Genomic DNA, 24,911 nt, shown 5'->3' with positions numbered 1-24,911 from the left:
TGACAAATATGGTCAATGACTTTAGCTCAATGTGCAATGTGATCCTTGAACTTTTAATTTAACGAATATGGTATCCGAACGTTTGGAACATGTTCAAGTTGATCCTTTCATTAATTCAAGTTCAAAGACCACTCACGAACTTTTTTTTTTTTTTTATAGTTCAAAGATTAAGTTAAACATGTTCTAAAAGTTTGAGGACCACATTGAACAAATTGAAAGTTCGGGGGTCACATTACACATTGGGCTAAAGTTCGGGGACTATATTGATCAAATTAAAAGTTCAAGGATCATATTACACGTTGATTCAAAGTTTAGGGACCATTTATGTCATTTTTCCAAAGATTAACCAAGGACTCGCCGCACGTGAGCTAGAGAATCTAAATTGTCCATCTTCTTCCATGGTCCGTCCATGCATATCCTGGCATACACCTATTACACGTGGAACATTTTTTCTTAAAAAAAAAAGTCAAATTTTGGGTTAGTCCAAATCTTTCCTGAACTTCTTTTTTGTCAAAAAAAAAAAAAAAAAACACAAATTTTAGATCTAGTCACAAACTTGCCTCGAACTTTGTATTGTGTAACAAAAAAATTACCAACTTTCAATTTATTCTCAAATCCACCTCACAATTTCAATCTCAATTTGACGTCCTTATCATCAAGCATAGAAAATTATACCGTTTTAGGGTATGAAAATTAGAGACAACCGGCGATAATTTTTGGACAGAGGGCTAATAGAGGTAGAATTGGGACTTGGTAAAAATTGGTGATTTCATAAGATTGGGAACGAGACCTAAAACTGTGGGGTGTTTTTTTTTTTTTAAGACAAAGAAAAGTTCGGGATATATTTGGACTGAATTTGAAGTTTTGGATTTTCCGTTCTAGACAAAAACAAATTCGAGGCAGAATTAAAACTAAACTAAAAGTTGAATTTTTTTTTACTTTCATTTATTTTCCCCACTCCATCAAAATTGCATGCAGGCTTTTTTTTTAATTTTTTTTTGGTCGAAGCATGCAGGCTAAATCCGATCGAAGCTGTGTTGTCTGTATACTGGAAGCCGCCAACCTTCCTCTTCCTGATTCCTCAACCCATGTGAAGTTGTGAACTGCGAAGTGAGAGCTCTTTCCTTCCTTCCTTCCTGAACCAATTTCCAATGTCGGGGAGAATCCCAACGCCTCCTCTGCTCTGCTACGCAGCCTTCTGAAACTCCAAGTACTTCCCCTTCCCCCACATCGGCTTCTGTTTACGGCATTGGTAGTAGTAGTACTCCTCTCCTCGCTCGCTCGCTCGCTCGCGTACAGAGTCTCTGTTCCCCAAGCGCCCGGAGAACAGGGGAAAATGGCCGAGATTGCGCGGGAAATCGCCTACTTCAACTGTGTCGCCATGTTGCCCTGACGTAGGAAAACAAGAAAACCGAGATAAAATTTGGGGAGTAGTGGGGTCCCATCACATCCTCAGAGGCCCCCACCGACTGACGCACGACCGCCATTGTCGTCGGCCACACCCCCCCCTCGCGGGGCTTATAAAATGCTCTGCTCCTTCCCTCCTCCATTTGCTCTTCAAAAGTTCTCGCACAAAGAAGAGAAGTTATTCTGAATATCTCAGAGAAACGAGAACATTCATTCTTAATACAATTAAAATCTTGAATTTCGATTCGGTTCCTCATTCTTAGATTCGAAACCTAATGGCTTCACTCGGAATGGCAGTTGCTCTGTTCTTCCACGCTTTGATCTTCTCCGTCACTTGTAAGTTCAAGTGTTGAAAGAGCGTCTTTTGTCAGGGCCTTTTTGTTTTTTTCTCCCAAAATCACTTCAATGGGGATCCGATCTTGGTTTAAAGTTTCGAACTTCGGGTGGTTTGGGCTCGGATTTTGGCTCATGAACTGTTTCTTGAGCTTGCAGGTGCAAATTCAGCGACATTCAACATAGTCAACATGTGCAGCTTCACGGTCTGGCCGGGGATCCTCTCCGGCGCCGGAACTGCGCCGCTCTCCACCACCGGCTTCGCCCTCAACCCCGGCGCGTCCACCTCTGTGGCCGTCCCTGCCTCCTGGTCTGGCCGCCTCTGGGGCCGCACCTTCTGCTCCCAGGACGCCACCAACGGCAAGTTCGCCTGCCTCACGGGCGACTGCGGGTCCTCCACCCTCGAGTGCTCCGGCAGCGGCGCCACCCCTCCCGCCACCCTCGCCGAGTTCACCCTCAACGGCGCCGGCGGGCTCGACTTCTACAACGTCAGCCTCGTTGACGGGTACAACCTCCCGATGCTGGTAGTGCCGCAGGGTGCCGCCGCCACCTCCGGGGCCGGGAACTGCACCGCCACAGGGTGCGTGGCGGACTTGAACACTGCGTGCCCGCAGGAGCTGAAGGTGACGAGCACAGGGAGCCAGGGCGGGGTGGCGTGCCGGAGCGCGTGCGGCGCATTCGGGGACCCACAGTACTGCTGCAGCGGCGCGCACGGGACACCGGACACGTGCGGGCCGAGCCAGTACTCGGAGTTCTTCAAGAGCGCGTGCCCGAAGGCCTATAGTTATGCTTATGACGACGGCACGAGCACCTTCACCTGCGCTTCGGCGGATTACGAGATCACATTTTGCCCGAGACCTTCTGCTAGGTAACAAAATCACATTGAATTCACCTCTCAAACTTGTCTTAATACGATAATGGAGATTTAGTTAAGAAATTTTTAACTTATATTAACACAAATCTTACATAGTTACATGTGACTGCAACATGGCAGCAACAATCTGTCACCTTTTTTTTTATTATTTAAAGATAGGTAAGACCTCGCCGACCACTCCGGACCAGCCCGGAGAAATTTGGCATTTTCCAGGAAACTGTCATATGATTGCTGTTATAATTTTAATATTCAGTTCTATTTTTGGAGTGGGGCTGTTGATATTTTTGCTTGTAGTGATGAGGTTTCTCTTGGTTTCTTTTGGCGGGTGCAGTGTCAAGGCGGTGGGCGGTGAGTACGTGGTGGCAGCCAAGGTGTCGGGCGGCGTCGCCTTGTCGTGGACGCCATCGCTTTCGGTCGTCGCTGTCGTCGTTTCGGGAGTGGGGCTGTTGTTGTTTTTGCTTGTAGTGACGAGGTTTCTCTTGGTTTCTTTTGGCGGGTGCAGTGTCAAGGCGGTGGGCGGTGGGTACGCGGTGGCAGCCGAGGCGTCCGGCGACGTCGCTCTCGCTGTCGCTGTTTAGGCGACAGTTTGGCAGTTGCGGCGGCCGTCCTGATCCAACAACATGCGTCCTCTCTAGCTCTGACTGCACAGTGGGCCCACCTGCCCCCGTCTCTCTCTCAACTGGGTAGGGCCCACGCGCTTCAGGGGATCAAGTGGATTTTATTACCGCACGAGCGGCCCAACATGAAGAGGGAAAAATCTCGAGAGAGAGAGAAAACAAAAAAAAACAAAAAAAAATTGGAAATCAGATCAATGCTGTGATCCTCTTCGGACGCGAATCTCCGAACAAAACATTCCGGGAAAGTGATAGTGATGTTTTCTTGGGAATTCTTTTCGAGGGCGATGAAAATCGACGGCACGTAGTCCGGCTTCGGCGGCTTTGATGAGCTCCGATTAATTACTACGGGTTTTATTTCCATTAGTTTTCGACGAGTAGAATAGAATTCGATGTTTAGGTTATATTCAGAGTTAGATTAGAACGTAGAATTAGTTGGCAATGAAGCGTCACAACCTGTTTTGCTTGGTATTGAATGAAAATTCCTTTCTCGAGCTAGAACCTTTTTCCGCTTCGGTTGTTTTCCCTCTCTCCGTTCTTGCCAACGGTTGGCGTCGGTTGGAAGTTTGTCCTGATTAAGATAATGGTGCAGCCGTTAAACAGATAAGAATCCAACACAGTCTCTCTCTCTCTCTCTCTAATTCTAGTAAAGAAAAGAGACAGATGAAGAGAAAAAATCATGTGCGAGATTGTCGTTTCGAAGCTGAACATCGGTTATCAGTTTGAAAGTTAACATCGTATGAATGAACTTCAAGTGAATATGCCGAATTCGATTCACGGCTCATTCCTAACTATGATTCGAGAAGAACCCAACTCGGCAACTTCGACGCCAAATTCGAATCTTGGCAGTCCTAAAACTAATGACGAATTGACGATCCCCACGCATGGCTTGCATCAACGTTTCTTCCCATAATCTCTCCATGTGGACTCTTCCAGGTTTTCCTGTGACGTGAACGCTTATTCAGAGCTTAAAAAAAGCCAGAGCGAGATCATCCAAGAACACATGTAGGGCAAATTTCCACTTGCTCTGGAGGAGACTACGTGCACTCGTCCGAAACAGGAAGATGGGAAGACCCCTTTTGGCGTCTTTTCTGATTCCGTCTGGGAACGAAAATAAGGTCAAGAAAGCACTCGCAGTCGCCGCTCATCAAAGATGAAAATCCCGCATCAGCAAAGCAATTTCTTTTGCCTTCCCCCACTTCCTTTCCGATCTTTCTATCCAAGAAAAGAAGAATCGTGACACACAGCTCTTTAATGATCTTTCTCCAGCTTTTGCCGATTCTGCAGCAGTAGTATTTCCTATTTTCAGCAAACAGATGAAGTCGCCAAAGCCCTGGAAGGTCGCGCAATCTGTCGCAGCATCCATCAGTTCTTACTTCATTTAGCGAAAAGGAGTCAGCAAACGCTCGAGTTTCCACACTCGAGTTCATACCTCACACCGCGAAACTCAACTTGTATATAACATGGACGATCATAATCGTTGAAAGATTTCCGGGAGATGTACTATCATTATCCGTGCAGCCATGTCTATGCTCGAATCACAAATTAACCGAGAGTTCTTTCTAGTCGAAAAGGGTTCAGAAGACATCGAAAGCGCATTCTATCCAGTCGAAGGATGGTTTTAGCTGAACTTTGCTTATCGATGTCGCGAAACAAGGTTGTAAATTTCAACCGCAAATCTTATCGTTTGCGTCAGGATTGATTAAGCGCGATGTTCCTGAAGAGACTCTGCGTTGACCTGGGGAAAAAGAAGCTCATGCTGCAACTCCCGCCACGACTTTCCACAAACTTACGATTCAAGACTCGACTTCTTTTTCTTCTGTCTTAGTGGAAAATACTCGGTAGGCTTATCGTATGTTCTTCTCACGAGCAGTGCCGTGACGTCTGATGTCCTTTTTCCTTTTGCGGCTGGATGGAATTACACTGTCATCTTCATCATCAATCAAGAAATCACTATCGAAAGAGACAGAAAAATTTCTCAAGTTGCCTTGCGGTTGCGAGGTTCCCTTTGGTCCAACGACGTCATACTCTCATGGCCGAAAAGGCTTTGGCGCTCTACGAGGCTATGCAGACGCAGCGCTACGACAATTTCATGTGATAATGTCTCCATCTTCACACCAACTTTCGGCCCTCGAACTTGTCCTAAAGGGACAAATGTGACGATTAGCAAGATACTTAACTTAGCTAATGAGATTAGGGTTCGTAAAGTAGCGATTAGGGAGTGGTTTTGATTGATAATTCTCTCTTCACCAATCACTGAAATCACGGGGCTTCTCTCTAGCCGCTAGGAGGAATCATGGCCCTTCCCTGCGGCCGGCGGCGCCACTAAGACCCGGGGCAAGGGCCTTCGTGGCCACGGGCAAGCCGACTCTCGCTAGCCGCGCCATGTAGGACGACCGGTGTCCACATCAATGATTTCCGATCAAAATTGACCGAATGAATTGAATTGGTACAAATGCAAAAATGTTTAGGACTAAATTAATTCAAACGAAAGGTTTAAGATTGAATTGCTACTAATGCAATATGTTTATGATTTTTTTTTTGTACTTTTTTCCAACGAAGAACTTAGCCCGAAACAAAACAAACAATCCCTCATAGATGGGGGCCAAAGTACAACCTGCTTTTCCGATGAATGCGATAGAACATGCAAAATTCATGTGCCGGGGATGATCTATCGGAATTCGAAAGAAGAGCAAAAAAAAAAAAAAAAACAGCTATGAAAAAGATGTAGATAAAAGGCGCTTTGGGACCCAGAGACAAGAACCATATCTTGATAAGGCAGCGATAAAAGCCATCCCTACACAACATTAAACCTTTGCCATCTCCAATGGTCGCTTCCACACCTTATCATCAACATCCTCTCTCTCTCTCTCTCTCTCTCTCTCTTCGACCTTTGTTTTGCCCATAATCTATTCGTTTCTCACTTTTTCTTTGCTTATGAAAAGAAGCAACTTCCTTAATACCTCCTCGTTTTTGTCTGTTGTGTTCTCAATCTGCTCTCGGGGATAATTATTCGAAAAGTCCTAAATCTATTATATGTCGGCCAATTCAGCAGAAACTTTTCAATTGTGTCAAGTTAGTCCTAAAACTTTTGACGATTTGCCAATTCGGTCCTAATCTTCTCAATTATGCCAATTTAGTTGTAAATCTTTTGACGATTTGCCAATTTAGTACTAAATCTTTTAAAATTCTATCGGTTTAGTCCTAAACCTATTATTTAGCTAATTGGGCGAAATGACTACATAGATAAAATGTCAAAATGTTTGGGAGTAAATTGACAAAACTTCAAAAGATTTATGATCAAATTGGCATAATTGAAAGGTTTAAAATCGAATTGGCTGCCACACAATATGTTTAGAATTTTTTAGACAGTTTTCCAATCTTTCTTCTTGTGACAACCTTCCTATGGTCTTTCCCCACATCGTCCTTTGTCTTCAGGAAAAGGGTGCTTGTATGGTGTCTAATTTGCTGTGGTGGGATGACGCATTACTTCAATTTACAAAAACACAAAGGGATGAAGGGAAAAAGGAATCCACAAAAGAATATGAGAGAACATGTAAAGGAGGAAAGGATTCATACTGTGATAAAAGTGGGGAAAGGGGAAAAGGAAAGGTGAAAAATCCATCTTTATGCAAGATAACACAATAAATGCTCTGATATTTGCAAAATATGCTCCAAGATATGCAGTATTCGGAATATGCAAAAAATCCTCAAATTAATCAAATTTCGAGATAGAGAATGTACCTTGTCTTTTGAAGATTGCTTTTCTCTTTTCTTTTCTTTTTGTTCTCTTTATTGCACGAAAATTGCAACTCGAGCTAGGACCCTTTGAACTTGATCTATGGGGCTCACGTGCGGCGATGGTGAGAGTTGACGCGCACGAGAGACCGGATGCTCAAACGTCTATGATGATGCTCATGGTGGTCATCTGATCAGGGTATTTACCGCATGCACTACAACTGGACCTCTCTCTCCAAAGCTTCACCGAACCCAACCTTTCAAGTTGGACACCACACTAGAAAGCCTTTAATGAACCAAGAACAGCAGATTTGCGGACAAGGATACCAATGTAAGAAGACTCAGCTCATGCACGTCTGGACAGTAGCTCCATCGTCAAGAGTGGAATTCACCTCAATTTTGGCTCGACCGTGTCATGGCTGGGATCGTTGGACTGGTTTGCGACCAGGATCACCGGGCCAGCGACGAACTAGGTAGAATCACAGGGAATGCGGGACCGAGCCATCGGCGTCGCAGAACACCGAGATTTGATTCTCGCCGAAGGGGGTTTTCTCGGTTTTGATTTGGCTAAAAATCAAGAGAAAACTTTCAAACTCGCTCTCACTTTTTGCCTCTCAAAATCTCAAGTGCATTTCTGGTGTTTCTGAATGAAAATGGATTCACTCCCACGTATACTCTCAAATGGTGGAGCTCTCAAAACATTTTTTTTTATTTCTCCCCAATCTTTTCTCTCTGTGCGAAGCCTCTCTTTTCTCTCCACCTTCTGACGTGTGGTACTGTGAAGCTCCCCTCTTCCACCCTTCTCTCGCTCTCTGATCGCGGACCTCTCTGGACGACTCCTTTTTTCAACGAAAGGCCTCCCTGAACGTGAATCAAAGAGCCCTTTTATAAGCCAAGACTAGCGGGTTTCTCTTTCTTTTGAATGTTTAAAAAAACTTTTCTGTTTAAGATCTTTTGACGATCAATTCTGGTTCACCAAATCTGATCACATCCCTTTATATTTTCTTTTTCTAACTGCCTCTGCCCATTTCCCTCTTGATTCACGCCCCCTTTCATTATCATCATTTTTTCAAAAATTCCACACCCCAAAGATCCCATTCTGTCTTCGCGATATTTGACCACATGGAGGATATTGGCTTGATTGATTTTCACATTCTTGCGAGCTTAATCCAAACTGAATTAATTTCATCCGATGTCGGTCCGACTCAAATGCAAATGTAAGTGCATGCTAAAATATTAATCTAAGTAATAACTATATGAAAATGATTTTGATATTTTTGCTAAGGACTAATGTTAGTCCCTAATTTTTATGCCATAAATGATTAAATAAGAACTCAAAAATTTAGGTGTCAACAGGGAAAAGCTCCAAGTGCGAAATGAGGGCGAGATTGCGATATTTGCGTAGATGGGTATTGTTTTGGAAGAAAATAAAAGTACAAAGATGGCGGGTACGCAACCATACCGCATCCGTCGTGTGGTGAATATATATATATATTCCTTAACTATCATGGATGCCTTAGATTTTAAAAAAGTAAAGTAAAATGTAAAATGGTCTTTGACCATCTAACTGTAAGTAGACCCTTCATTCGGAATTGATATCTAAATGAAAAACTTCGCGTCGAAGGTTTTGCTACGCAAAGTTCTGCTATAATTGGATGTCCTAACGAAAATTAGACTCTTTACAGCATGGGGTACTTTTTCGAGTACTATTTAGGATTGTTCATTTAAAATTTAAAATTTATGTGTTTTGTGTTTTGCAATTCGTTCGTTCGGTATGTTTAAAATAACTCGCTAGTCTGTTCCAGGGCACGTATGAAAAAATGTTTTTCCAATGTAGTTCCAATCTTTTCTTTTGCCTTTAACCTTTAACCATGGCCAATCCTTTTCGAAACATCCGATCATAAAATCTCTTGATTTTTCATGTCGAGGTTATATTTCTCTAACTTTAACCGATTCTACATAATTGTCTAATCTATGAGTAGTCTCTGGATTAACTTCTATAGTACATAGGACAGCCTTTCCAATATGAGACGAGTTGAACTAGAAAACCCAAAAAGGGAAAAAAAAAACGAGAAAGAAATTGTCTGTCACAAAATAATACGACATTAGATGTCCCACTTGGAAAATAAGAGGGGAGGGCCGAGCATGGACCGATCCAAATGGTGGGAGAAGGAACCCAATGGACTTTGCGCGGAAGTTATACATATAAATAAAAGTTCGTTTGCTCTGCAACAAACACTGATTTCCAAAATATTTTCTAAAAATGATTATTTGTATCGTCTACAAAAATGAATGAATAAAAATCATTTTTATCGCCTACAAAAATATTTAGGCATAAGCTATTTATCGATAGTGAAAACTGTTGAGATGCACGTGTGAGTTATGTTAAAAGAGTTTCATATTAGACAATTGATATGATGTGGAGCAGTTAATATATCCAAGCTGGCTTATAACTTATTGGCTTAAGTTTTTAAGTGAAGATGAATCCAACTGGCTATGTTAATGGGTTCGGACTTGGGCTCTCTCTTGGCGATATCCCTAAGTAAGCTATCGAAAATTTTGCTATGCGCTCATAACAAATAATATCAGAGCCGATTGTCAATTGGTGGCATACTCCCAAAAATATATTGGTGTTTGGTGGTAGACTTCATGGTTCGAAGGACTTATCTCGTTGAATATATATTTCTCCTTATGTCATCTTTGACGAAACTGAGTTTCCTCACTCCCACATTACTCCCACTCATTTTTCACATCATCGACCTCATAATCTCGATTTCTTTGGAGTCATTCAAACCGAGCAATGCTCATTGTGGTCCTTCCACCACTTCAAAAGTCATTCACACATCCAATAACACCTCCTCGGCGCCTTTTTCATCAACTACTAAGCCTATTTTTAGTGGTAAACTTCATGATCAAGGATGAGGTTGAGCGTTGGAGATCCAAGTTGGGATAAGTTGATGTAAGAGGATACTTGAACTAAGGGGTAGCAAACAAACACTAATACAAAGAAAGAGATCAAGGACGAAGTTGAGTGTTGGAGGTTCAAGTTGAGATAAGTTGATGTAAGAGAATACTTGAATTAAGGGGGAGCAAGTAAACACTGGAGCTCACACGTACGGGGGAGATTATTGAGATGTACGTGTAATTTGTGTATTCAAGTTGGTCTATAACTCAGTGACTTAAGCTTTTGAGTAAAGGTAGGTCCAACTAGATATGTTGACGGACTCGGACTTGGGCTCCCTCTTGACCCCAAGTGAAGGTATTGAAATTTTGTTGCGCGCTCACAATAAAAACATTTTTCATCGACTAATTATTGCAAACATTACAAGTACTCATCTTCAGGAAAATATTCTTTAAATCATTTATTTTCACAAAATAACGGAGTTTGAGGGTGCGTTTATTTTGCGAAAAATAAATAATTTTGAAAATATTTTTCTAAAAACAATTGTTGGTGAATAATTAGTCGACAAGAAATGTCTTCAATATCGATAACAATTTATGTATAAATATATTCATAGATGATGATAATATTATTTGTTTATATATTTTTGTAAGTGATAAAAAATTATATTTTAAATTATTTATTTTTCGTTAAATGAGCAAGTGCTAAAATTATGAAAAGATTGGTCCGATTGGGCAATTGGAGATAGTAAATGCTGTTGAGACGTCACCCACGCGCATCTATTCACGTGCACCTCCATCTTTCTTGTCTTCGGGTCAAAAAGGAGTTGGCATGGAGATGGGAAATTTGCGCACAACATTCCACTCTTAAGTCAATGGACAATCGAATGGAAACCGAGTAACTCACCAAGGGCACGAAATGTTTCAAAAGAAAGCTGACGACCAGCCATGGCCCAAGGTCGGCGAGGGCCGCCGACGCCAAATCACGAGAGGGCGACCCTTGTCTAGGCCACGAGGTCAACTTAATCCACAGGCTAAAGGAAAAGAAAAGAAAAATATAAAAAAATTTAACAAAATCTTTTTGAAAAATGCAAAATTTATTCACATCGGTGCCGATCACGGCATGTAAAATGGCAGGCGTCCACACCGGCGATTTTAGATTAAAATTGTCGGAAATGATTAAATTGAAAAATTATAAAAATATTTGAGACTAAATTGGCAAATCGTAAAAAAGATTTATGACTAAATTGTCACAATTAAAAAAATTTAGAAATAAATTGACAAATCGTCAGAATATGTATAACTAAATTGATACAATTGAAATGTGATCATATAATAAGCTTAGGATTTTCCAGACCTTCTCCACCCCACACACCATTGGGACTTCCTCAACCCCGCCAAGCCTCGCACCCTCCTGGCTCTCCGTATTTTTTATTTTTTAAATAAATTCTATTTTTTTATGCTTACAAACTAAAAACTTTATGTTAATTCTAAGTAGATTTTTTGTCAAAGTGGTCAATATTTTTTGAGTTCCCAATAGAATCGCATTAATAATTGTATAATTTATTTTTCTATTGTCCACCGTTTCGTGGGGAAATTTTCAAATAAAGACTAAAGTGCTCTTATTTTCTTAAATAAGGACGTTGAATGGACATTGTTTTAAAAAATGGTCTAAAGCGTTCTCATAATTTCGAAGAAAAGCTTGATCAAGGATATTTTCGTCATTTATTTTTTTATTTTTCTTTTCTATTTTCTCTTCTTTTTTTTAACTTTTTCTTTTGCTTTTTCCCTTCCTTCTCCCCGGTGGATGATCTTAGGCAACTACCGGCCAGATACCGACAAGAAGGGAAAAAAAGAAAAAAAAAGGAAAAAAATTATAAAAATGTCCTTTCAGATAATTCTTTGAAATAAAGAGGATATTTCATGCCCTTATTTGAAATTTTTTCTAATTTTGTGTTAGATGCATTAATTTTCCATTCTTAAAATTGGCGGGTCGAACCGGACGGGGCGGGTTGCCCCGCATCAGGTGGGGTTGGGAGCTCTGACTAACGGGTCGGGATTTGGCGCTTTTCGATGCATCGTACTGTGGGGAACACGAGAACGTGCTGTGGGCACGAGGAGGACGTTCGAGCGGACACGTGGCGCCTCGTATGCGAATCTCCCACCAAATTACATGCGACCACGTGTGACCCGATCAATTCCCCATTATCGTGCCCCTCTAAATTTACTGTATTTGTCGGACTTATCAATTTGTTCCCGTCTTTCGAGGACAGAAAATGACGACTCTGGCCAATCCCGTGACGTCATCGGTTTCGACATTCATTTCACTGCAGTTGCACGATATCGCCAATTGAAAAATATCATTCACTCACGAAAAATTAATTAATTAGTAAAACTCCAGTCCAGATTCTCGAGAAAACTGACACAAATGATTCATGAATTTGATTTGGTGTGTAATATTATTTTTGAATTTTTCATTTTTTCGATGTGATTTTTGAATTTTTGATAAATATTCAATCTAATCTTTTTTTTTTTTTCAAACAACCTAATCTATTGACTATATTAAAAATCGCCGACTTCAACTGTGTCGCCATGTTGTCCTGACGTAGGAAAACAAGAAAACCGAAATAAAATTTGGGGAGTAGTGGGGTCCCATCACATCCTCGGAGGCCCCCACCCGACTGACGCACGACCGCCATTGGCTGCGTTTGGAAAGACTTTTGGGGAAAGTCTTTGGGAAAATGCAAATATCTTTGGGTTAAAGGGATTTGGTGAAATGCAAATACTGTTTGGTAAATTCAAATTGAAAAGTGCATTGAGATGTAACTTTGGGAAAAATGTTGTTTGATACACTTACATGTAGAAAGTCCTTTGATGTGCAAATTTAATTTTTTCTAACTTTAATTCATTTAAAATTAGGAAAAAAGATAATGACGACAATTTTTATATTTTCACATTGAAAGTAACTTAAAAGGCACATATTAACAAATTTATAAGTTACAAAAGTCAAAATATGACTACTTGCGTGCAATGATATCAAAAGATCATTATAATGAAAATGATCACATGAATCATGAGGATAAAAATAAGTTTATTATTACAAACTTCCTTAACTATTAATTCAACCCATAAAACACGGTCAACTAAATATTCAGAATTTTGACCAAAAAAAAAAAATATACCCATGGTAGAGTGTAATTTTTTGTCATCAGATTTACCTCCTCACGTTCAACTCCTTTCCATGCAAAGAAGTTTAGGAATAGAATCAAGAACTTGATAAAAAAAAAAAAAAGCACGGCTCCATTAAAATTACATTCATTGATAGATGAAATTGACTCCCAACATATTAACAAATGAACTTTCCCCTAGATGCCAGAGGACACCACCATGTCCATAGAAAAAAGATCAAAACTTTCACATCTTCAAAGAAAACATCCTCCATCTCTCTGTCTCTATCGCAAGAACCAACCATCCCCACGACTAGCGAAGACAAACGGCGACGAATTCATGGAAGCTATCAATACCAGAGAACCACATCTTCCGCGGTCCAACATGCCTTTTCCTTTGATGAACTTGACATCCTCTAGTAAAATATCAAAAAGATAAAACTGGCGGTGACAAATGAGATAAGAACCAATATCAGAATTCAAAATCAGTACCATCCCAGAGCAGACAAGAGGACCTAGTAAGAGACAACAAGACATTCACAAGTCATTTGACAATAAATAAAAAAAAGTAAGACATTCCAAGATAGTTTAATCTTTCCTACTTAAAAAGTGGCACGCTCTATAAGACGCAAGCTCTTGAAACAAGAACACAAGCTATCTTGACTCTCCTGTGATTAAGTGGGGCACATTTGTTCCTGATTTTCACCCAAATAATCAACAAGACAAGCTATTTTAACCATAGGAAGTCTACATTATTAACTTGTCAGAGCACGACCACAAGCCTACATTAACTTGGCAAACTAATCAAGTGAGCATGACCATTCTTTTCACGTTAGACCAGACCAGACCACTTATTTTCCCAAAGGTTGTCTAGAAAAAATCATTCACCCAGCAAATGACCACCAAATTGACAAGTGACCAGCAACTGACCAACACCAAATTGTCCAAAAACCTCGAAGTGACAGAAAAACAAGCCGTATGGTGTTTGGAGAACTCTTATATTGGAAGCCTGAATGTAAGCCTACTAAATTGAATTAAGAAAACTCAACATACTTTGAAGCACTGAGGAAATTGTTCAGCACAAATGGTAGCATGGATATTTGTGATGAAGAAATCTTTACAATGCTTTTGCCTCGAGTACATGGAACTCGTGGCCGGTTTCTCAGTTTAGCAATACAAGCCAGAAATGGAGTAGCTACAATGCAATGCCAAACAAGAACAATAAGATTAAAATACAAAAGGTTGCTACAAGCCCAGGTCTGATAAGGACAAGAATCGAAAAATTTGAGCTTTAATCTAGAGATAGAAATTTTACGGAACCGCCAATTAGAGTCATGAACTCAAGACTAATGAGGCAATCGAATCAACAAGCACAACAACTTAGAAATGCAAAAGGGTGCAAAGAAAAGGAGAGAGAGACACACAGAAGTAGCGGCACACATTGGCAGCCTCGGCCTTCTCGAGCATCTTGTCGAGATCTTCCTGGAGCTTGGCGTCCCATTTCACCAGCTGTTCACGAACACCGCCCTGAGACCCATCCCGATCACATGCTCCCACGTATCTGAGCTTCGAATCAAACATGCACCAATACCACACACACAACAAAAAAAGCTTCAACCTGACGCTCACAGGAGCGAAACGAAGAGGAACGGTAAGGGGATTAATGATTGAAATCACGAAATCACGCACAAATTAGGGTTCAAAGGAGGGGGGAAGGAGCAATTGGAGTTCGACGTACGAAACCTAATCCGTAAGGGGACTCGAGAACCCGCGATCCAGATGCTTGAGCAGATCTTTGAAACCTTCCGTCGCGCTGCCAGTCCCCCCGCCGCCTTGAGCCTCCAAATCGCGGTCCTTCTCTTCCCCACCGTCGTTTGCGGACACCCCGAGCGAAGGACAGACCGAAAGAGAGAGGAGACGCACAAGAGAGAGGAGATAGCGATGCGAAAGAGAGAGCGGGCGTGAGCGAAGGACAGAGCAAAAGAGCGAGAGACGAAAGAGGGATGAGCGTTTTTAGGGCTTTAAGGTTGCGAGGGGTAAAAATGGAAGTATGCTTGATAAACGAGGGTTAAAAAGGAGAGTTTAGATATTTTCATTAAACCAACTCTCAGCATCCCGAAAATGCTAAAAAGCCAAGGCACCTTCTAAGCTGCCTCGGGCTTTCAGCCTTTTGAAGGCTGACTTTGGGCTAAGGATGTTTGGCAAAAACCTTTCCAAACACCTAGACTTTGGCTGAAAGGGCTTTGGGTGTCCAAAGCCCCTTCAGAAAGCTGCTTCCAAACGCACCCATTGTCGTCTTCCTCCCCTCTCCCCCCCTCCGGGGGCCCCACGCTTATAAAATGCTCCGCTCTTTCCCTCCTCCATTTGCGCTTCAAAAGTTCTCGCACAGAGGAGAGAAAGTTATTCTGAATTCCTCAGAGAAACGAGAACATTCATTCTTTATACAATTAAAATCTTGAATTTCGATTCGGTTCCTCATTCTTAGATTCGAAGCCCAATGGCTTCATTCATCATTAGAAAATAGGGTTTGTTGGATCGATTATCATTCAATTCCTTACTCTTCTTGTTTGAGAGTATATTTTGAGATGGAACTCCGAGTCTACCTTCTGTCTGCAAAATTACAATGAGAATTCCTTTTGTTGTAACCTTCGTCGTGTTCACATGATCGAGGATATTCATTTTTTAGCTTTAACTCGTTTCCCGTGATATGTTTTTTGGGTATCATAACGCTATGCATCACGTCGAAAATCCAATTGAAAATGGTAATGGTCCATTAAACTTCACTAGAAAGAAGAAACTTTTACACTGTTAATGAACAATTCGAAAGAAACAAGAAACTAAGGATCGAAGAAAAACAACACAAACATTATTCACAAAATAACTCTCGGATTTCTTCTCGGTCATTGCTTAACCATAGCATCAAGAAACCTATTGGCCGATTCAAGTACCCAGAACACTACCATTGACAGAAACCTACCGTTGTATTAGACATTGTTTATTTTTTTTAAGAATCAAACTAAGAAAGAAACCATCAAGAATCTGCACCGTTCAATCTAAATCACGTTAAGGATCTGCCGCTGAAGTGAACCAAATAAGCACAGCACTAGACAGACGAGATCTAGGGCTTGGCCGATCTCAGATTCGAGATCTAAGGATCGACCTTGTCGGTCGAGTTCGGGCTTGATGACAACGAGGACGACCGCGGCCTACTCGGTGAGAATCAATGGTGATGGGCTGCGGTGGAGGCAACGATGGTGGTTGAGGGCAGAGGCGATGACGATGGGCTGTTATGGCATTGATCCTCGAACGGTGGCCAAGATGCTCTTGTTGGAGGTGGGTGACAGGTGGTCCTTTTTACCCTTAGCAAAGGACAGCTGATGACAATAGGCAGTTGTCGGAGGCGATGGCGATAGGCGGTTGTCAGAGGCGACGTGCACGGTGATCGGAGGTGATGGTCCTTGTGCAGCGAATAGGGAAGCAATATGCGGATGGCGGCTTCATCACTGCATCATTAGAAAATAGGGTTTGTTAGTTTTTATCTAATCTAGGTATATCCTACCCTTTCTCCCGGATTTCTTATGCGGCATTTTATCCCTATAAATTTGAATCGAGCAAGGCAAGGTCTGAGGTTGAGCATTTGAAATGGTTGAGGGTGTATTCTACGACGAAGATGGTGGTGTTTCAGAGAGAGAGAGAGAGAGAGAGAAGAACTATCTGGTTATGGTCGCGACATGAAATGAAAAAAAAAAAAATTGGGAAATTAGAATTTGTATTTTTTTTTTGTTCTAAATCTTTGCATGTATACAAAGCTCTATATATAATAGAAGGAAATATAGTTTAGGAAACAACATACTAAAGGATATTTTCCTGTTGCAGATTCAGTTTCCAATCCTAGAGATTATCAATCAATTGAAGAATTCACTCAATCAATCTAATAAATGCCTATGGAGAGGAATATGAAATGTTTTAATTGCTTAAGTACTGGTCATTATCAATAGACCAATTGGATTGAGAAAAAAAAATTGCAGCTCCTGGGAAGCTTGCCGAATGCAGCTAAGAAAATGCGGGCAATGACCTTTCTTGTTCACCTGGCTCTTCATGACTTGATGATTTCTACCTTTTACCAACTATCTACATTATGATAAAAGTGGGATGTTTCATGCATCGAATAGTTTGGAATTTGCTCTCGTTTCTAATGGCTCTCTCCAGTTGTTCCTTGGAATATACGGTACCAGTTTCATTGCTTGTACTATAGTGACCAGCAACAATGACTCGATGCTTTTTCTTTGGGAATATCACGCTACAGTATATTCTGAAACGCCATGCTGTTCCCTTAAGCTCCATATCTTCCATAATGTGCAACTGTAAACTCTTGGTGTCTTTATGTATGGTTTTGGTTTCACTCACGTCTTCTTAATTTTCACTTTCTTTTTAACTTGATGTTCGACCCTTTAAGTTACCATGAGATAACATTGCTCATATGGTCCACATGCATCTTTGTTCAGTTAAATGAGATGAGGATTATTCAGATTTTGCTCAATAGATGTATGTTTTTCTTGGTAGATAATTGCGCCCTAGATGAATTATAATAGCTGTAGAGACTTATGTATTATCCAAAGAGACTAATGGATACTTTAGAAAGTGATTCATGCCGTCACTATTCTATGTTGTTGCCATTGGAAGTTCTGTATTGTGGGCAGCCTTTAGAACAAATTTGCTTGTGGCTCTATACCCTTGCTTTGCAGACAGTTGAGCATGCATATAATATGGAGACTCTTGATCTTTTCCTGTTCGGTCTTTGCAATTGATTTTCAAGGCCATCCTGATCATGAGAATTTGGATTAACGCAGCTCAACCGATATTGGAATCCTTTAGTCCATTTTAGTGGCGAATGACAGTTGCTTGATTAGATACATGATGCGAATCTTGGGTTCTTGACAATTATTCTGGAATAACTTTTGATGATCTAGAAGTTTACAACTTTTTTAGGAGTTTACATTCACGGGGTGAGGTTTTCTGCTACTGGAGAGGTTTTCAGTTTGCAAGGAGGGCACACCATCCTTTTAGGCGTCAAGTCAATGTTGCCGTTTATTTAGGGAGTTTGAGTGTGCAGTAGGACCCTTTAATGCTATAGTGTGTCTAAATTACTCTGATAGTACAATCAAATTAGTTTGCAACTCCTGTAATATTCATACCTTGGAATTTTGTCGTAGACTTCATTTTGCCTTCCTATAATTATGATTGCGGCATTGAAAGCAGATCATGAAGCTATAATTTCTGTGATCTCGACATGCACACATCATTTTCGCGCGAAGGTGAGTACATATTCTTTTTGAACCATGACCGAACCTACTTCCCTAAATGGCTCAGATGCAGGGGTGTCCTGCAGCAGGGACGATCTGGGAGGGCGGGAGAGCTTTGCAATGTTTCTGCAAAGCGCCGTGCTATGCCAATCTCTGCGTGTTTGGGACGCGAGGCAGTACCATAGGTAAGTTGCGATCGCCTTTGGCCAGTCTTCTCTGGAATAACAAAGGTTTATGGAGTGAATCTCTACTGCTTTGCTCCTTCTCTTAGGCTCCAACAAATTTGAGCTTCTGTTGAAAAGTAGTCTCAAAGTATCTGATACTCTGTCGAATGCAAGGCCCTGTAATGCCTTTTTTGGCTAAAGACTGACTATGAGGAGATTAGTGAGAAGCAAACAAACACAACCATCTGAACCACACTATCTATGCAGTGCCTGTTACAGTCTTGGTATTTACTATGGGCGAATTCCATTTGGTTGCAATTGCAAAGGCCAAAGCTTTAAGGCAAAATCAGTAGGGCTGTCAAAAAGGCCCGCGCCGGCATGATCTGGCCTGAAAATTTCCTAAATTTTAGGGCAAATTTTCTGGCCAGAATTTGGTACTGTTTCAATAAAGGCCGGTACCATTGGGGCTCGAAAAATAAAGTACCGACCTGGGAATGAAAAGAAGACAGGCCAATTGAAGACTCAAATAACCCAGGCCCAACTCTACTACTGCTCATCATCTTCTTTCCCGCGACGTCTCCTTGCTCGCAACTCTGAATGCGCAGAGGTCTACTGAGACTCCATCACTTTCTTCTGCCCGAGTGTAACAGCGCCATCCCTCAATGCCGGCCACTCCTGACGGTCCCCTCCCTCTCCGCCGAGTCCTCTCCAGAAGAAACCCTAGTCCCCAAAATCACCTATTTAAAAGCGAAGTCGCGCGAACGGAAACCCTAAACCCCACCAACTCCCCTCTTCCCCAATGCTGTTCACCTTTCTCAGATCTCTCTCTGCTTCATCTCTTTCGAGGGTTCTCCTTCTGTGCTTCCAATTTCTGTTTCGCAATTAGGATTGCGTCATCTGATGCTCATAGTTTTCTTGTTTTCAAATGGATCAGATTGAAAGGAAAAATGGTCTTTCGGGGATGGTAACGATTGTATCGTGAAAGGTGTCGTTCGTCGTAACCGGCTCCGACTGGGGCCTTGCCGACCATCCTGATATATCACCAGCCATATTTTGAGTCCCTTTTTCCCCCAAAAAGAAACACCAAGCTTCGATTTTTCTTTCTTCTTTTCTCTTGTTCTTGAGATTCTGGGGAAAAAAAAGTTTATTTCTTTGTTTTGGTTTGTGAATTTGATTGCAGATGGCCGATGATTATACATTCTTTAAACAAAGACAAGCATATGTCTGAATCTAATGGTGTAGACACATCTAATCTTCTCTATGAGGCCATTGATCTTCCTTGTCCCTTTGTAATTTCTTTGGATTTTATAGATCTTGGCAAGTTCTCTTGCATCTCTTGCGGGCTTTGGGTGTGAAATATTTTCAAGTTTACGACTTTCCATTATGTTTTGAACAGTTACCTGTGATGAAAGAGATTAGCTATTTGCGCTTATGGATGAGAATTCGTGATTTACACATAACCTCTACTGCCTTCCTTCTGAGAGGCTGCGAAATTTGTTTCTTTGATTGATTTTTTTAATTTTTTTTTATTTTTTCGTGGGCATTAAGTTTTGAAAATGGGTTTTGATTTTACAATTTTGATTTGTTGAAGAGTTGTTCATGTGATGATTAGAAGCATAGTTCAGATGATAATCTTTGTGATTATAACATTCCAATAGTCTTTCGCTCCTATTTGATGACCCTTACTTGTAGAATTAATCTTCTCTTTTTGCAAATCCTCATCAGTGTTGTTTGTCTTTTCTCAGAAGATTTATTTCAATCGTCATTTAAAAAAAAAAAAAAAAGGGACGACCTGACCCGACCCAAATATTTTGGACGTATATGATTTAGGTATCGGATCGATCTTGGCGCTGTTTAGTTTCGGGCCGGGTCGGGCTTAAATGAGACCCGGTCCATTGACACCCCTAAAAATCAATGGCTTTGACAAGTTTTGCCAACTTGCGTGATCAAGTGCGACGAACAACTCCGACAGGATTTGCCAACTTGCGAAAAGATAAGTACACGGTGGAATGCAACTTACCGTTCATTCATCTTCCCCGAATGGCTCTATTCGACAAGATTTACCACCGCGCCTTAATTGATTTCACGCAAAAGCGACGGGTCCGTGTTCTCTTCAACTTGAGGCCATCAGAAGATAAGGCAAGTTGGCCGCTTGCATCGGCCAACACTAGCCGTCGGAAAAGCGCATCGTTTTCACTTGCTGGTGCCAATGTTTAGCGGCTCATAATAATTGAGACGGGGGTGGGTGACAGAATTTTTCAATATTTGTGCTGCGATGTGGTCAAAAGGCAGGAAAATCTTGGATTAATTTAGTGTTTACTGCCCCTTCGTCAGGCTAATCATCTTATCGTGTGGCCCCCGGTCCAAGTAAAAATCATTTGCGGCTGCGGCTGCGGCTGCGAAGTGCTGGGGCAACTAGCGAGCTGTGCTCTTTTTTCGGGTCAACGCCGGAGCAGCGTTCATTCCATGCTTTTCGCCAGAATCTGGAATCCGAATAATTGGACCATTTTCCGACTTTGTATGGCAAAGGGTGCAAGATGCATTTGCATGGGCCAGAAAAAACTTTTGTAAACAGCGTGCTTAGATCTTCAACCATCAGACTCCCGTTCTATGACAACCCGAGGGCGGCCGCCGGCCCTCCTCCAAGACGCGAGGGTCGAGCCCTCGCCAAATTCGGCGAGGGACGGCCCTCGCTCGATCGCGGGATTGGATCCTTCGGTCCCTCGCCTTATAAATTTACGAAAATTGTTCACTTCGTAGAAAGATCGGCGTTCGCTTTTAACTATTTTCGGTCAAAATCGATTGGAGGGACTGAATTGATTAATTATCTAAATTGACATACCTATGGTAGGTATAGAATTTTTTTTTTGTAATTTTTCAAATAGTACATGATCATACTAGGAGGTCTCTGACATGCAATATAGTCCGAATAGTCGGTAATGGTCCGTCGCTCTTGGGTAAGATTTTTTTTTTTTTCTTTCAATGCATCAATAGTTGCGCCCTAAGTTAATTGATGGCGGGGCGTTCGAAAGATTAAGGGATAATGACACAAATGATCCATGAACTTTGATTCAATGTGCAATTTGATCCCCGAACTTTTAATATGACCAATATGGTCCATGAACTTTAGCTCAATCTGCAATGTGATCCTTGAACTTTTAATTTAACCAATATGATATCTGAACATTTGGAACATGTTCAAGTTGATCCTTTCATTAATTCAAGTTCAAGGACCACTCTGAACTTTTTTTTTATAGTTCAAAGATTAAGTTAAACATGTTCTAAAAGTTTGAGGACCACATTGAACAAATTGAAAGTTCAGGGGTCACATTACACATTGGGCTAAAGTTCGGGGACTATATTGATCAAATTAAAAGTTCAAGGATCATATTACACGTTGAGTCAAAGTTTAGGGACCATTTCTGTCATTTTCCCAAAGATTAACCAAGGACTCGCCGCCCGTGAGCTAGAGAATCTAAATTGTCCATCTTCTTCCATGGTCCGTCCATGCATATCCTGGCATACACCTATTACACGTGGAACATTTTTTCTTTAAAAAAAAACTCAAATTTTGGGTTTAGTCCAAATCTTTCCTGAACTTCTTTTTTGTCAAAAAAAAAAAAAAAACTCACAAATTTTAGATCTAGTCACAAACTTGCCTCGAACTTTGTATTGTGTAACAAAAAAATTACCAACTTTCAATTTATTCTCAAATCCACCTCACAATTTCAATCTCAATTTGACGTCCTTATCATCAAGCATAGAAAATTATACCGTTTTAGGGTATGAAAATTAGAGACAACCGGCGATAATTTTTGGACAGAGGGCTAATGGAGACAGAATTGGGACTTAGTAAAAATTGGCGATTTCATAAGATTGGGAGCGAGACCTAAAACTGTGGGGGGGTTTTTTTTTAGACAAAGAAAAGTTCGGGATATATTTGGACTGAATTTGAAGTTTTGGATTTTTCGCTCTAGACAAAAACAAATTCTGAGGCAGAATTAAAACTAAAGTAAAAGTTGAAGTTTTTTTAGTTTCATTTATGTTCCCCACTCCATCAAAATTGCATGCAGGCTTTTTTTTTTGGTCGAAGCATGCAGGCTAAATCCGATCGAAGCTGTGTTGTCTGTATACTGGAAGCCGCCGACCTTCCTCTTCCTGATTCCTCAACCCATGTGAAGTTGTGAACTGTGAAGTGAGAGCTCTTTTGTTCCTTCCTTCCTTCCTTCCTTCCTTCCTGAACCAAATTCCAATGTCGGGGAGAAACCCAACGCCTCCTCTGCTCTGCTACGCAGCCTTCTGAAACTCCAAATACTTCCCCTTCCCCCACATCGGCTTTTGTTTACGGCATTGGTAGTGCTCGTCTCCTCCTCACTCGCTTGGGTACAGAGCCTCTGTTCCCCAAGCGCACGGAGAACAGGGGAAAATTGCCGAGATTGCGCAGGAAATCGCCGACTTCAACTGTGTCGCCATGTTGCCCTGGCGTAGGAAAACAAGAAAACCGATATAAAATTTGGGGAGTAGTGGGGTCCCATCACATCCTCAGAGGCCCCCACCGACTGACGCCGACCGCCATTGTCGTCCCCCCCCCGGGCTTATAAAATGCTCTGCTCTTTCCCTCCTCCATTTGCTCTTCAAAAGTTCTCGCACAAAGAAGAGAAGTTATTCTGAATTTCTCAGAGAAACGAGAACATTCATTCTTAATACAATTAAAATCTTGAATTTCGATTCGGTTCCTCATTCTTAGATTCGAAACCCAATGGCTTCACTCGGAATGGCAGTTGCTCTGTTCTTCCACGCTTTGATCTTCTCCATCACTTGTAAGTTCAAGTGTTGAAAGAGCGTCTTTTGTCAGGTCCTTTTTGTTTTTTTTCTCCCAAAATCACTTCAATGGGGATCCGATCTTGGTTTAAAGTTTCAAACTTCGGGTGGTTTCGGCTCGGATTTTGGCTCATGCTCTGTTTCTTGAGCTTGCAGGTGCAAATTCAGCGACATTCAACATAGTCAACAAGTGCAGCTTCACGGTCTGGCCGGGGATCCTCTCTAGCGCCGGAACTGCGCCGCTCTCCACCACCGGCTTCGCCCTCAACCCCGGCGAGTCCGCCTCGGTGGCCGTCCCTGCCTCCTGGTCTGGCCGCCTCTGGGGCCGCACCTTCTGCTCCCAGGACGCTGCCAACGGCAAGTTCGCCTGCCTCACAGGCGACTGCGGGTCCTCCACCCTCGAGTGCTCCGGCAGCGGCGCCACCCCTCCCGCCACCCTCGCCGAGTTCACCCTCAACGGTGCCGGCGGGCTCGACTTCTACGACGTCAGCCTCGTCGACGGGTACAACCTCCCGATGCTGGTAGTGCCGCAGGGTGCCGCCACCACCTCCGGGGCCGGGAACTGCACCGCCACGGGGTGCGTGGCGGACTTGAACACTGCGTGCCCGCAGGAGCTGAAGGTGACGAGCACAGGGAGCCAGGGCGGGGTGGCGTGCCGGAGCGCGTGTGGCGCATTCGGGGACCCACAGTACTGCTGCAGCGGCGCGCACGGGACACCGGACACGTGCGGGCCGAGCCGGTACTCGGAGTTCTTCAAGAGCGCGTGCCCGAAGGCCTATAGTTATGCTTACGACGACGGCACGAGCACCTTCACCTGCGCTTCGGCGGATTACGAGATCACATTTTGCCCGAGGCCTTCTGCTAGGTAACAAAATCACATTGAATTCACCTCTCAAACTTATCTTAATACGATAATGGAGATTTAGTTAACAAATTTTTAACTTATATTAACACAAATCTTACATGTGACTGCAACATGGCAGCAACAATCTGTCACCTTTTTTTTTTTTTTTTTAAAGATAGGTAAGACCTCGCCGACCACTCTGGACCAGCCCGGAGAAATTTGGCATTTTCCAGGAAACTGTCATACGATTACTGTTATAATTTTAATATTCAGTTCTATTTTTGGAGTGGGGCTGTTGATATTTTTGCTAGTAGTGACGAGGTTTTTCTTGGTTTCTTTTGGCGGGTGCAGCGTCAAGGCGGCGGGCGGTGAGTACGCGGTGGCAGCCGAGGCGTCGGGCGGCGTCGCCTCGTCGTGGACGCCGCCGCTTTCGGTCGTCGCTGTCGTCGTTTCAGCGACAGTTTGGCTGTTGCGGCGGCCGTCCTGATCCAACAACTTGCGCCCTCTCTAGCTCTGACTGCACAGTGGGCCCAATTCCCCCCCTCCCGCTCTCAACTGGGTAGGGCCCACGCGCTTCAGGGGATCAAGTGGATTTTGTTGCTGCACGAGCGGTCCAACATGAAGGGGAAAAAATCTCGAGAGAGAGAGAGAGAGAGAGAGAAAACAAAAAAACAAAAAAAAAATTGGAAATCAGATCAATGCTGTGATCCTCTTCGGACGCGAATCTCCGAACAAAACATTCCGG

General features: G+C 42.3%; 1 protein-coding gene and 2 non-coding genes across 5 annotated transcripts; all 3 read left to right on the top strand.

Moving 5' to 3' along the window:
- Positions 1–1,592: 1,592 nt before the first annotated feature.
- LOC115728313 (pathogenesis-related thaumatin-like protein 3.5) lies at positions 1,593–24,811 on the top strand. 3 transcript variants are annotated; one of them, XM_048283382.1, is made up of 4 exons: positions 1,593–1,743; positions 1,900–2,608; positions 2,946–3,048; positions 3,193–3,838. In XM_048283382.1, exons 1-4 carry the CDS (start codon positions 1,683–1,685, stop codon positions 3,223–3,225), a joined length of 906 nt encoding a protein of 301 aa, XP_048139339.1. In that variant the 5' UTR covers positions 1,593–1,682; the 3' UTR covers positions 3,226–3,838. The 3 variants fall into 3 exon arrangements, with proteins under 3 accessions (XP_048139339.1, XP_048139340.1, XP_030514522.1); XM_030658662.2 differs by lacking the exons at positions 1,593–1,743; positions 1,900–2,608; positions 2,946–3,048; positions 3,193–3,838 and adding exons at positions 15,449–15,470; positions 23,161–23,321; positions 23,479–24,187; positions 24,518–24,811; XM_048283383.1 differs by lacking the exons at positions 2,946–3,048; positions 3,193–3,838 and adding an exon at positions 24,518–24,811.
- Positions 19,461–19,562, top strand: LOC115728325. Its single transcript, XR_004013815.1, has one exon. It is a non-coding gene; the product is annotated as a small nucleolar RNA Z43 (small nucleolar RNA).
- LOC115728322 lies at positions 20,094–20,185 on the top strand. The gene has a single exon (XR_004013812.1). It is a non-coding gene; the product is annotated as a small nucleolar RNA snR60/Z15/Z230/Z193/J17 (small nucleolar RNA).
- Positions 24,812–24,911: the final 100 nt, after the last annotated feature.

Source organism: Rhodamnia argentea, chromosome 8, assembly GCF_020921035.1.
Source record: "Rhodamnia argentea isolate NSW1041297 chromosome 8, ASM2092103v1, whole genome shotgun sequence".
Lineage (NCBI taxonomy): Eukaryota > Viridiplantae > Streptophyta > Magnoliopsida > Myrtales > Myrtaceae > Rhodamnia > Rhodamnia argentea.
The sequence above is the reverse complement of the archived record's forward strand: the minus strand, read 5'-3'. Positions and strand labels throughout refer to the sequence as shown.